At 39.3% G+C, this 14702-nt stretch overlaps 1 protein-coding gene across 2 annotated transcripts in view; it reads right to left on the bottom strand.

Annotated features, from left to right (window-relative positions):
* UNC5C (unc-5 netrin receptor C) overlaps positions 1–14702 on the bottom strand; it is a 526682-nt gene that overhangs the window by 119438 nt on the left and 392542 nt on the right. For both annotated transcript variants that reach the window (XM_061582981.1, XM_061582982.1), the window contains exon 4: positions 4791–4894. In XM_061582981.1, coding sequence (XP_061438965.1) covers positions 4791–4894 — 104 coding nt within the window. The remainder of the gene's footprint in view (positions 1–4790; positions 4895–14702) is intronic.

Here is a 14702-nt window from a genome sequence, read left to right as displayed (position 1 = left end):
AACAACAGGATCTGTCCTCCTGCCATTTATCCATAGTGGATGGCTCCCATTAGCCAGCCCTGGGAGTTTCATGATGGACTAGGGATACTTGAGGAACTCAGTCTTTACAGATTCATTTATGATATGACCTGATCTACAACTCTCACACCAATGTGCAGATCTGAACTTAGCTGCCCACTGGATTTTACACTTTTCCAGATATGATGCAGCTTAAGACAAAAATGCACAGCTTGTTTAATGAGAAAGTACACATTTTAATACGCTGGGATGTGGATTTGCTTTTCTTAGCAGAGCAACTGGACGTACGTTATGGTTAAGTGTGTTGGATGAGGACCTGGGGAATCAGGGATCAACTGCTTAGCCAGCCAGCCATGAAGCTCAGTGGACCAGTCACGGTCTCTCAGCCTAACTTATCTCACAGGTTTGTTGTGAGGGTAAAATGGGAAGGGTGAGAATTGTGTACACTACCTTGAGCTCCTTGGAGGAAAGGTGGGATATAAATGTAATAATAAAATAAAATAAGTACTACTAATAGTACCTGACTGTGTTGTTTACATCGTCAGGGACACAGCTAGCTGTCTGACTTCCAATAGTTGTTTCTTACTCTGTTAACTATAATATTACAGTAAAGGTCTTTCAAACAAATGAATGTAGCCTTAAACAAAGAACACATTTATCTTCAAATTAAAATAATCATGTAATCCTTCAATCTACCCAGTTATCTTTTATCACTCCAGTTTTTCCCTTTCAAAACTTTATCTTGCCAGTTACAGCTAGTGGCAGCAATAAAACTCCACATTAAGGTATTCATACGCATTTGTGTTTGATCTTTTGTTCTTTTAATAGCATTGGAAGAAATCTACACAGAAGCTCTATTAGGCTAATCTCCAATCTGGGTGTTTGATCTCCCTCCTGACTTCAAAAACAAGCAAAAAAAAGTACAAAAAAGAGAAGGCAATGGAACCAACGGAGGGTGGGTAGAAGCCATTAAACAGAGTTCTTCAGAATAGCTGCTGCATCGATGACTCTTGGACCTGCCAAGTGTTAATTGGTGTCTGCCCCGATTGCAGTACAAATAGGTTTCACAGCCAATTAGCTTGCAGTCGTCAATCTTTTCTGCTTGACAAAGTGAATTAGAGGGTTGCACGGTGTGGAAGAACGGCAGCTATTAACAGGCCAGCAAGGGGATGATCGTTCTAGAGTTCAGGCAGTGCTGCATTTTTAAGAGGCATTTTAGGAAGGTGCAGGCTTCCTTACACAGAATGATTACAGCCTGCAGCCTTCCTCACCTAATCCCAGTTTTAGTGGCTAGGGGCAGGCTTCAGTTAGCAAGTGGTGACAGAAATGCAGTCTGTACATGCTCAAAGGTACTGCTCTCTTAATTACCACTTCATGTGTTCCTGGTTATTCCCTGGCTTAAAATAAGGGCTAAAATAGTTTTTTTTCCATAATATATTTCAAGAGTAAATCATCCTTGCAAACAAGTACCTTGAATTATTAGTCTACTAAAAAAAGGTGCACTAGCCTCCTTGTCTCAAACATGCCAGTTTTGGTTATTTGTGGGCTAAAACTAGGAGAAAGCAAACTTCTGCAAAGCTACAAGGCTAATAAATAATAACTCTTGTGTGCTTTGTGCTGGGGTAGGTGACTTTAAAGAGGCACTGGGAAATGTATTGAATGAGCGAACCTACTTTAAGCTTAAGAAAGCTCTTTTACTGGAGGGAAAAATTAGGTCAAAGAAATAAATATTTCATAATACTGTTGTTGCGTAGTTCCTGAGGAAAGTTTTTTTGTTTTTCTTAAGAGATACCACAAAGCAGGAGTTCCCAGACATCTCTTCCCACAAGCATTCATTTCAAATGCATGCCACCTCCTTATGACCACCTCCCTGCTTCCACGTTTGGCTTTAGTGCAGTAGTTCCCCAGCTTTTTCCCCCATGGGCCACATGGGTGTCAGTGAGGGTTCTGGCAGACCACAATGATTTTTCTGCCTGTTGTACCAACTGCCATGCACTGCTAGATACCGTACGATTTTTAATTGTATTTTTATTGCTCCTTTTATTTATGTTGTGTTTTATTTTATTACAATTTGAATTCTATGGAATTCAAATTGAAATACAGCATATAAAGAAATAAAAGAAGCAATAAAATGCAATTAAAATCAATATGAATATTGAATGCAATGAATGCATATGGGACAGAAATTGGAGGAATTTACTGAGGGATTTGTGTGTGTAGGTGCAGCATTTGTAAACAAGGCTTGTTTGTAACTTTCTAGATTTGTAGTATCATCTTTTGCAACCTTTTAAATAATCTTTTTAAAAATTTGAATTTTTTTCCTCCTAAAAAGGTGCTAATATTTCTTGGCAAGCTATGCACAACAAAAGTGAGAGCTTCCTTTCCATTAATCATTATGTCTCCTTTTCTCTCTCTGGCATACAATCAGGTTTTCTGCTTTTTGGATAGAACTAGCTAGTGAGACACTGGGAGGTACAGAGATGTGTGTTATGCATGTAGTATTGCACACAGACAATCTACCAATCATGAGTAATCTCAGCTCAGAGGTCATGAAGTCCCTAAGTGCCACCATGCATCTGCGACATGACATGCCCTATTACAGATACTCTTGTCACTCTGCAAGAGCTGACTGGTGGGATGTTCAGAGCAAAGAAACTAAGTTCTCCTTGAGAATATTAACTGATGAATGCTATGGCTTATTAGAAGTCAACCCATCTTTCCACTGAATTATTATTCCTCCCCCTCCTTCTGCCCGCAGGAAATAAGAAAGCAAAGAAAGAAAATATAGGAGTAAAATAAAATTAATCATATATTATTTTATCCTGTTGCTTGCATACAGTTTTGCTGAACTTGTGATGTGCTCCAAGCTGTCATTTCCTCGGGAGGCTCAGGTAAGATGTAGAGACTCCTGAGAAATCAGCTATCAAAACAGATTACAAAAACATTGACATCCTAAATTGTCTTTAAGCAAGCTGGCAAAATTTTTGCATTTGGCAAATGGAGAAAATGAGAGGTAACATTTTGAAATAGGGGAATTAAATATCATTAATTTTCAACTTTTCTTTTGATTAGCAAAAGTGCAGTTTTACCTTTCTGAAAGCTCTATCTTAGAAGAAAATTTCTCAGTGGGTTGCATTAAACTCAGTGTTTTAAATTTAATTTAGTCATGTCCATTCACTTCAGTTGGTCTACTCTAAGTATGACTTAGTTCGATGCAAAACAACAGGCTTAGCACAAATGTGCAAGTGTGAAGACTCCCATAGATTGCAACTCCCTTGCTCCATCATGGTTGTTCTGTTGCTGCATTTTACACAGCTAAGTCATGGCTTGTCTTAGTGTTGTCCAAATCCATGCTCATGGTTTAGCTCTCTCCAGACTAAACACAAGCTGCAACCAAGACATGCGAAGCCAAACCATAGCTTGGCATAGTGCTGTGCAGCAGCATGATGATGGGGGATGATGGGATCATCTCTCTTGAAGCCCACACATTCACATTAAGCCATGGTTTGGTTTAGTATGACATGCAAACCGGGCCAGAGAATTATGCATATGCTAGTTACGCACTTGAAAGGGTCACTAGGACTGTGCTGGACTCTGGAAAGGTAGTTTTATTAATTTCAGAGGGAATCCTAATAATTCCAGAGTTATACACATTGCATGATTCTCCCACTGAAATCCTGGGAGAGGGCGTTTAAATCACTTAATGTTGGTTGTAGTAGTGCCCTGTGATTAGTATATATGCAACAATATCTTTGTCTTTCTTTGCAGCTAGATACCACTCCTAGCGGCCTGACTGGATTTTGAAAAGTGTTATATGATAAATATGTTCAGAAGAATCTCAGTATGGAAATGTACTTTCAGGATTTTATGAAATGTATGCCCTGAACTGAATTCAAAAGTTATTCAATGAGACGTGCTGCCAAACAATTAGTGATCTAGCAGAACTCAACACACCTTATATTATGAACTGTATTACGAACCCATTATTTACTTAGTGTAATTCTTCTATCAAGAACGAGAAGAAAGAGTACATTTCATACACAGCACAACCACCAGGTTCGGGGGTGTGTGTATTCTTCACAGACGGTGTCCACACTCTGAACATTGGCTGCTTTTTCCACTTCTCGGTAGGGTTACATCCACAAGACAGATAACATAATACCCACTCACGTGTTTTTAATTGCTATTAAGCAAAACAGACATGGAACATTAAAAGATGGATCATATTCTTCCTTTGTTCTAGCTTCTTACCAAATCACAGCATGTGAATTTTTATAGTCATGCAGCATGAATGATTTGCCATATGCACGATCATAGCGGTAAAACAAAGAGCAGCATTAAAAAAAAGTTTTAATAATGTATGTGAAAGCTTGTTGTCACAATGGTAGCATGTTGAAAAAGGTAGGGATGGCTGCGTGGAAGATAACGGTGATGCATTCATAAATTCTTTCCAGTGTTTGTCTTAGAGATAATAGACAGAATTTTGCTGTGTTCTTATTTCTTGTAAGGGAAGCAAAAGAATGAAATTAAACTGCCTGTAGCTCTGCCTAGTGGGGCATTCTAATTGACTCAGAAGCCATTAATCAGTTCCCAATCAATCTATTCTACCAGCAGCAGGCAGTTAGATCTCCATTACCTCCCATTTATCATGCCATCGCCTAATTCACTGCACCATTAGATACAGATTAGGTCTCAGTTAGGATAAACTGTGTCAGTCCCACCACCACTACCACCATTTACTTTCCGCCCTAAGAAAAGCTGTTGCCACTCACCTCAGCAACTGGGATTCCTTCAGGTGGACGACACTGCAGTAAGACTTCCTGTTCCAAAGATACTTCTTTCCCAAGGGGCTCCTGCTCAAAGGTCTTCCGTAGATCTAGGGTGGAAAATAAAATCAAACATGTTTTACTGTAGTGTTTGTCACAGCATATGAAAAAGGGCATCATTATGATGGCTTGTATGTGGAGAGAGGGCTTCTATGTTTTCACCACTGTACCCTCCTGTGAGATTTGGCCATTGAGGGCTGGACTACCATCTATCAGTGACAGAAGATAAGTTTTGTGCTCATTGTTATGTGCAAGTGCTTTATTTTGCACAATAAGAATGAATGGCAGTTACCTCATGCATGGGAGGAAGTAAATGGTATGGTGGAGAGGGACTCGGGAACCATCTCAGGTTGAGGGTTAAATTTACTTCTTTATTTAACTTTACAGCATAACTATGAAATAACCAACTGTTGATTTAAAATTGAGCCACTGTTTAGAATGGAATAGTTGCATAGCCTGATCCTAGGTGCTGTTTTTTCAGCAGAATGTGGCTGATTCAGCCACAAAAGTGGTTGTATACTAGGATTGCCAGGTCAGAAGCATTCCAAACTCTGAGATTTCAGGTGCGGGGCCCGAGTGATGTCATAGGGGCGGGCCTGAGTGATATCATGAAGCATGATACATTAAGCATCAACCACAGTTGCTTGGAGCATACAATTCAAACAAAAACATTTATCTGATTAGATATTAAGATAGAAATTTTAGCTAACAGATAGGGCCTGGGTAGGGAACATTTAATCTATCCAATTTGCTTCTGGCAGAAAGAGTTTAAGTGCCCTCAGGCCAGGCCAGTCAGCAGGAGACCACTTGTTCTGATCTTGTAAGAAATTAGTCCTTTAGTGTTGCAGCTCAGAGGCACATGTTACCAAATTCTTCCAAGCTACACAGGAAGTGGATTGGACTGTAAAAGACCAACCCAAATTGTCTTTGCATTTTGACAAATTTGTAGGGCAATACAATATCTCAGAGAGGAAATCAGGTCTCCTGCTCCGCTGGTACATTCACTATAGCTGCCCAATTTCCCTGCTTTTTAAAGTCTGATAGAAATAACTGCTGGCTATAGATACATTCTTAAACCACAAGGGTGTTTTTTTTGCCTATTAGTGAATTTTTGTATAGATGCAGATAACGTGAAGCAAGTGATGATCTTGCCCGTGCCAGAAACTATTCCTTATTTCCCAGGAAAAGTAAATATTTGAATGCTTTGGGAATCTTATTGGAAATAATTTCTTAGTTGGTTATGAAATCACTGATAGGGCTTCCTGGATCATCTGCTGAGATGGACCAATGCCATCTTGCCTTGTTGGCATTAATCCATAATGCATTGAGTGCAGGTTGATGGGTACACATCACTGTTGGCACATAGATGACCTAAGGACTTCTAGCAATTAGATTACTTGATCTCAAGTGAGTTCACTGGCAAACTACAGGAATGCTAAAGCAGTGCAGAATCTAAGTTCTATATTTAAAAATAGTTTTCTAGGGAACTACAATTACACAATAGAAACATAACTTACAAAGTGAGCATCAAGTTCAAGAGTGCATTGTATTTGTGTGTCATGAGTAAGACTCTGCACAGTCCTTTCAAGGTTTGGCTCTTCCTCCTTATTCTACTATTACTACTATCACCAGTACCCTTATACAACTGCCATGTTGGAACTGATAGCAATTGACTCTGGCAGTTCATTTTCCACTTGCTCCACTTATCTAATGTTGACCAACATTTAAATATGTTACATTAATTTCCAGATTTGACAGAGAAACAATCTGCATTATTTTAGTGTGCTAAATTCTGGGAGTCTTAAAGCAGAAACAAGTGGCATTTATTATAATTTCTAAACAGGTGGCTCCAACTCTGGGTTTGGCAGCATGTGAGAAGCTTCAACTGATTAAACAAGTACTGGCCATGCAAGCCAATAGAGAGCAGGAATATGAGACACTGATTTTGAGTTATCATGATATATTTGAAGGACATGGCTGTTTACAAGGTGAGCATAACATCCAAATAAATAAATCAGTTTCTCCAGTGATCCCCATGCAGAAAAGTGTCTTTTGCACTTTGTGACAAACTCCAAGAAGAGCTCTCAAGGATGGAGGTTTTACAGGTCATTGAGAAGATTGAGGAACACACAAAATGAGTGAGCTCTCTAGTCATTGTAGAGGAACCTAACGGCAAGTTACGGGTTTGTCTTGATCCCAGCAACCTTAACAAGGCTATAAAGAGGGAGCGCATTTCCACTAAGAAGGAAATCACAGCACAATTTGCAGATGCCTGCTTTTTCAGTAAACTTGATGCCTCCTCTGGCTTTTGGCAGTTAAAACTCACAGAGGATAGTTCCAAGCTCTGCACATTCAATACCCCCTTTTGGTGTGGTTTCAGCGCTTGAATTGTACAATTGAACAATACACACAATATATGAGCGCATTGATGGAGTTGACACCTCAATGGATGATACCACTGTGTGGGGTTCTACTGAAGCTGAACATGATCTGTGGCTTCAGAAGGTCTTAGATGCAACAAGAGCAGCAAATCTGAAATTAAATAAAGAAAAATGTGTGTTTGGGGGTCACTGAACTGACATTGTTGGGAGATGTGGTCTCTAAAGAGGGAGTAAAACATGACAACAGAAAGGTTGAGGCTACTGAAATGATGCCATGGCCCCAATCCAAGAATGATGTGCAATGATTCCTAGGGATGGTTAATTATTTTTGTAAATTTATACCAAATTTGTCATCTAAAGCAACACCCCTCCAGACACTTCTTGAACACAAATATAAGTGTTACTGGAATGCACCACAGGAGAAAGCATGGCCCATCTTGAAAAAAGAACTTGGCAGAACCCCTGTGTTGAAGTTCTATGATCCTGGTAAGCCACTCAAGATTTCTTTGGATGCCTCACAGTCTGGGCTAGGTGCAGTGATTATGCAGAATTATGGCAGTAACTGGCAACCAGTGGCATATGCATCCAAGGCATTGACTGAGGGAGAAACCAGGTATGGACAGATTGAAAAAGAGCTGTTACTTGCCAGAGGTTTCACCAGTTTATCTATGAAGAGAAAGTGCAAGCAGAAACTGACTATAAACCTCTGATAGCATTGTTTGAAAAGCCATTAAATGATTGTACTTTGAGAATCCAAAGGATGATGCTCAAATTACAAAAATATGACTTGACAGTGTCCTACATACCAGGTAAATTGATGTTTACAGCAGATGCACTGTCCAGGGCCACATAGCCTTCACTGCACCCAGAGTATATTTAAGATATGGAGGTGCAGGCATATGTAGACCTGATAATACAGTAACTTCCCATAGATTATAGAAAATTATAGCAAATTGTAGCAGAAACAGAGAACGATGATGCCATGTGCCTCCTGAAAAGAAATATATTTGAAGTTTGGCCACAGAACCACAGCAGCTGTGATCCAAGACTATGGGAGCACTGGAATTGCAGGCATGACCTCTCAGTAATAGATGGGCTGATTCTCAAAGGCAGCAAGGTAGTGATTCCAAGGACCCTCTCACATGAAATGCTCAGAACAATCTATGAAGGTCATATTGGAATTGAAAAATGCAAGAAGAGAGCACAGGCGGTAATGTATTGGCCACAGATGAACCAGGATATTGCTAACACAGTAGCAAACTTGTTTAAAGTTCCAGCCATCCAGCAGGCGGAACCTCTGCATCCACACCATGTTCCAAAAAGAGCATAGGAGAAGGTAGGGAATGATCTCTTTACTTGGAATTCACAAGCATACTTGATAGTTACTGATTATCACTCCCTATATCCAGAGATCGGCAACCTGAATGATACAAATAGTGAGGCAGTGATAACCAGCCTGAAGGCAGTGTTTGCAAGGCATGGAATCCCATGTGAACATTTTAGTGATAATGCACCTCAGTTTTCAAATTCAGAGTTTAAGCAATTTGCAAATGATGTACTGTCACAGTACATCCAGTCCCCATTACTCCCAATCCAGTGGCTTTGTGGAAATGGCTATCCAACCTGATGAAAAAGGCAGCTGACAGTAGAGGAGATTTATATAAGGCATTATTGGCTTACAGCAGTACACCACTGCAATGGCTTGTCTCCAGCACAGTTACTCATGGGAAGCAAGATACGCTCTACACCACCCATAATTGAAGGATTACTTATGGGGGACCATGACCATATAGTGGTTAAAAAAAAAAGAATCTCTGAAGCAGAAACAAAACCACATTTTGACAAAAAAGCAAAGGAGCTCCCTGGATTAAAACCGGGTGACAAAGTGTGCTTGAGAAATTACAGCTCCAATCTCTGGGACCAGAGGGGCACAGTCCAACAGCTAGTGCACCCACAATCATATTTAGTTCAGACAGCTCAAGGAGAGAGTTTGCCGTAATTGTTGGGATTTCTGAGCACACCCAAAGAGTGATCCAGATTCTCCAGCTGGTGGGAATGGGACAGGCTGTACATCGACACCTCTTGCATGTTCACAGGGGCAGGAGGAAAAACGTTATTCCCCAGCATGACATTATGGAAGATAAGGTGAAGGAAGATGAGATGTCCCAGTGGTCAGGAAGGAAGGTGAAAGCTCCACAGATACTTACAGAAACTTGCTGAGAAGCCTGGGATACAGCAGGGAAGTGAGTGTTAATCACTCTAGCGCGATGTGCTAGTAACCTCTCCTCTACAGAATTTAGTTCATGTTTGACGGTTAGTGTTTGTTACTTTGGTTGAGAAAAAAGGAGATGTAGGAACTGTAGTAATTTAGAGACATTTCTTTACAAGAAACATTAGAATGGGAGTTTAGAGATGATTCCAGAGGAATGGGGTGAGAGGGTGGAGCTTGAATGGCTGAAGGAGGTCCAAACGAAACATGTATTGTTGTAACTGCTACTTAATAAAACTGTTGGCTGCATATATTCAACCCAAACATATTACAATACCCTGTGCTTCTAAGGGCAGTGGAACTACTGAGAGGGCACTGATATTTACATCTGAGAGGGTATGTAGGGAAGGAGGTGGTCCTTCAACTGCCAATCTAGTCAGGTTCTGTATATGGACTGGGTTGGGGGAGAATGCTCACCACATCACTCGCCTCATGCATGGCTTGTGCCACCCATGAACTGCCTCCATATAATCTGCATTTTTGTGGATCTTAAAATTATTGCATCAGGCTGCCATACTAAACATGGGCAGGCAGGTAGGAAAAATTCAGTGTTAGCTGCAAGAGTTGCAGCAGCAAATATTGAAGAGATAATAAACCACAACCATTACTACAGTAAAGGAGCTGAGGTGTACTACAACAGATAATAATCCAAGTGTGTTCCCTGGAGTTTGGTTTTACTTTTCCCCATGTACCCAATGAAGCATTAATTTAGACCCAATGTTAATGCACCAACCTTTGAAATCATGATCCTTTCTGCTCATAACACATTTTGTTTATGAAAGCACAATTCTGCAGGCAGCTTCATTAACTTGTAAGAGTGATAATTTGTTTTTGTTGCTTCCCAGGAAGCTAAATCTTGTCCATTATAATGGGGGGGGGAAGACAACCCAGATGGACACAGATGAAGTCCGTTTCCCACCAGTACTTCAGAAGGATTTAATGATTCCAAACTCCCCCCCCCATTTCCTCTTTACGTCCATCACAGTGACCTGATATGCAGTAACACTGGAAAAGGCTCCATTATATGGTTTCACTGGGTCAATGATCTACAAACTAAAAGTACTCTTAACTACAGACCCTGACATAATAGACTCTAATGTCCTTAAAACAGCCATTAGAGACTATCAAAGTAAAGAATACTCCCTTTTTAAAAAAGACATAATTGCGTATTTACAAGGCAGCAGAGCTCTTACATTCTGTTGGGTCCTTCCTTTTGTGTACTTAGACCTACGTTCCACTAAATCATTCCTAATGCAGACAGATCCTGGTTAGCTGTGCAGTCTACCAGACAGCAACTACATTAAGGCAAAGAAAAAACACCAGCCAGATCATTTTAGAAATACAAAAGATGTGGGCAACAGAAATAAATCAGACACATTCAATACAATTACTTTATGCACAGCTACAAATAAATGTCTTGCATGTTTCTCATTTGTTGAGTTCATGTTTTCCCTGAAGGCTGCAACTCTGTTGCATTTTCCAAGTGCACAAAACATAACATTATTGCTGCACTGAGCATATTTGTGCACTTCCAATGAAATGAGTGACAAGTTCTCTCTTCTCAAATCTATGAACTATTTCACAAAATCTTATTTATTTATTTATAAATTCCTCAGGTGCCTGTTTACTCTCTTGTTGTACAGCTTCAGATTATGTTAACTCCCAACAGCTGTTTATAGATACAAGAAAAAGATGCTAGTTACATTCAGATTGCGGCTGAATGGGAAAAAGTAAAGTCCCTTGTCAGCAGTGAATGTAACTTTACAGTTGCAAAAAGCAGGCACATGAGCCTCCAAAGAATCAGTAAGGCAAAAGTGGGTACGCTTCTAAGAGCAGGGCTGCAGGTGGCAATTTCACAGTGAGTTTCTGTGAATACCATTCTCTGTGCCTGAAATTCCCCCAACAACACTGAGATGATTTCACTCTTTCAAAAGCAAGTCAAATAAATAAAATTATTTTTAAAAGTTTTTTTTTTTTTTTTAAAGGGAGAAACTCAAGTCAGGAACTTTGTGTTCAGCACAATCATATCTTATCATCCTATGTTCTTCTCAGAGAAATTATCTAGTGGTTTTCTTTTGTCCAATTTACCATGTTTAAAAACAAGGTTGATCTTTTTAAACTTTATTAAATTATTGAAGCAGAGGGGATATCTTGTTCAATCTACTATGTTTGCTATGATTTTTCTTGTATTTTTGTAATCCATTTTTATGTGCAATGTTTATCCTAAATGTTGATACTAAAGAGGATGTTCTGTTCAGTTATCAATTGTATTTTATAGATTGTGTAGTTTTGCTGTTGTTGCATTTGCTGTTTAAAATGTTTAACGTATGTTGTACACTGCTTAGAGTTTCATTTAAATATAAGTGGTATATAAATTGTCTAAATAAATAAGTGTTCTTCACCAATTTTCACTGATAACGTCACTGATATAACCAGGCATAAAATTTACTGAAATAGTGCATTTGAATCAGCACACAATTTAAGTCAAGTAAAAGAAGGCCTTAGTGTCAGAATAATTTGGAAGCTATATTGTAATTTTTAAAGGTAGAAGGGGCTGCCTTATATTAACCCAGTACAGTTTAGCCCAGACCAGCAGGGATCCTCCAGGTTTTGAGGTGGTGGCATTTTATCTCAGTTAATGGGGATCACATTGTAAAATACCAGGGAAGGCTGCTAGTTTACTCTGAGGTTTTAGAAATGAAACCATGTGGTGAGCAGTGTTCCCCAACCTGATGCCTTCCAGATAGTGTTGAACTACATCTCCCATGGGCCCCAACTAATATGGCTGGCTGGCTGGGCTGATCAGAATTGTTGGACTACAACTGGCCTCTCCTCCTCCTCTTAAGATTCCAGAGTTATAGTCGCCCAGGGTCTCAGGGGGTCTTAGACCTTTTACTTTTTTGGGAGCAGAGTCCCAGCCAGGTCCCTTTGTCTCCAGCATCTTACTTGTCAATCAGCATGAAAGAGTGTTGGTCACTGAGAAGAGTCTTCTCACATGCTTCACTGTCCTTTCCTACTGATTGGAGCCAATCAGAGTTAAAGGAGGTGAGCAGGCCAATGAGAAGACTCTTCTCAATAGGTAACGCACTCCCCTGTTCTGCTGATTGGCCCCTAGGGACATCTGTTGTTGTGGGAGAAGATGCATGCAGGAAGGACTGTGACGATGACGACGGAGAGCAAGCGAGGGGGGATGGCTGTGAGGGGGCGTGGCATAGGGGCCTTGCACTCTGAATTTGCCACTACACTACTGTAAGATTCTTTGTTTTCTTGTATGTTTCTTAAATCTAAAACACTGTGTGAATCCAATATTTAACTTTCCAAAGCTATTCCATTTTTTGTGCCATTTTTACTCATACTACTTCCTTTTTAAATTCATAGTCGATCAGAAATTCTCCTTTGTGCAAAATTGCCACTTAATCTCCTCCTGTACTTTTGCTGGACTTTGCTGTGATGGAAGTGGGTAGTGGGTGAAACTTAAAGGATATCTTTTATCATTTTGTTGGAAATGTGATAAGAGGCAGGTGAGATGCCTTCAAGGCAGTGCTAATGCAAGGGTGACTAATGAATAGGCATGAAAAACGGACACTTGTCAGCTAGGAATTAAATGTAAACCAGGAACATACTGAAGAATGGTGCATTACTGTCAGAGAAAGATGGATTTCTGCCCTTGGTAGACCTTAAAGACTTCTTATTTCTCTCACATGCTCTTTTCAGTAATTCTAGCTAGGACTTTCTCTCTAAAGCAAACACAGCAGGAGTCTACAGAAAACAAGAAGGGCTTTTACATGCATTTTTCTTTGACTGAAACTTTGATTTAAAGCAAACTGATGGTGTTTAAGCACCATTTTCTATACATGATTTCAAGAGGATAACTTTAAAGACCCAAGAATCTTACATTAAGAATCTGTTCTCATTCTTATAAGCTCACACATAATGCAAGTCAAGATGCTATTGCTATATAGTGTAAAGATATATAATATTTTGTGTGTGTGTGTGTTGTGTGTGTGTTGTGTGTGTGTTTGTGAGGGGGTTTATTTATAGTGGATTACCTATAGCCCAGTTTTCCAGGCAGTGATTCCTCGTGAGATACAAACAGCCATCAGTACTTATTCTTTATCAACAATCCAAAATTGTCACTAAATGAAAATATGTATAGTCTTAGGCACTATTTTTAGAGAGGGATGGTGGTAGAAAGGGGTATCTTTGAAAATGCACAAGCAGTGAGAATCACACACAGATATTCAGTTAACCCCCCTCACAATTGTTCCAGTGACAACTTAAAATACACTTACTTCAGCTGGTCTTTGGCACATAATCTGAGTGACTTTATTGTGCTTTAGTGCTGTCTGTTAATATTGTATCTGATTCTGTATTATATTGTGGTTTTTAACTATGCATTTTTATTATTATTGTTAGCCATCCTGGTGGAATAGAATAATTAATAATTAATTAATTAATGAGTAAATAAAGTTGCTCTCAACTAGCATGTTCCAGAACTGTGCTAATACTGGATATCAAAGGTGAAAGGTAATAGGAATCTACAAGGACTATATTCTCAACAGGTAGTTTTCTGATTTAGTTATATGTCTGATTCTGATGTGAATTTGCATCTGAGTTTTTAAAGAGTGTTTTTACATTTATGGAGACACATCATCCAGCTGGCCAAATTATGTTCAGAAAGTCTCATCTAAATTGTGCTTAATGATCACAGTCCAGGTTCTCATGTATCTCATGGTGTTCTGTGTGGAGCACTCAAGCAGCTGCCTGTAAGGAGATCAGATACCTGGTCCTGTTGACAGAAATAATTCAAATGTTCTGAGCAGAATGGTAACTTGCGGAAAACAATTTGATCAGTAACTTGCAGAAAACAATGCTGATTTCATATGCAGAAGCACCATATACATTGGTTAAGTTAAAGTGTGGTTGAATGTACGGGTGTTTTGAACAATTTATCTGGTTATTTATTTTATTTATTTATTTATTTATTTATTTATTTATTTATTTATTTATTTATTTATTTCTATGACTGTTATGTCTATGACCTTTTTCCAGTTATATCCCTTTATCCTTTTAAGGTTTGAACAGCATAGACATGTGATAGTACACAAATGATGGATAGTACACAAACTTTTCAAGCTCTCTGACCAGGTGTTGGACCATGAATTCTCTGATAATCTTTACATGTGCAGCATCACTGTGAGAGATCCA

Source organism: Rhineura floridana, chromosome 9 (genome assembly GCF_030035675.1).
Source record: "Rhineura floridana isolate rRhiFlo1 chromosome 9, rRhiFlo1.hap2, whole genome shotgun sequence".
NCBI classification, from domain to species: Eukaryota; Metazoa; Chordata; class Lepidosauria; order Squamata; family Rhineuridae; genus Rhineura; species Rhineura floridana.
This window is presented reverse-complemented; position numbering and strand designations above follow the sequence as displayed.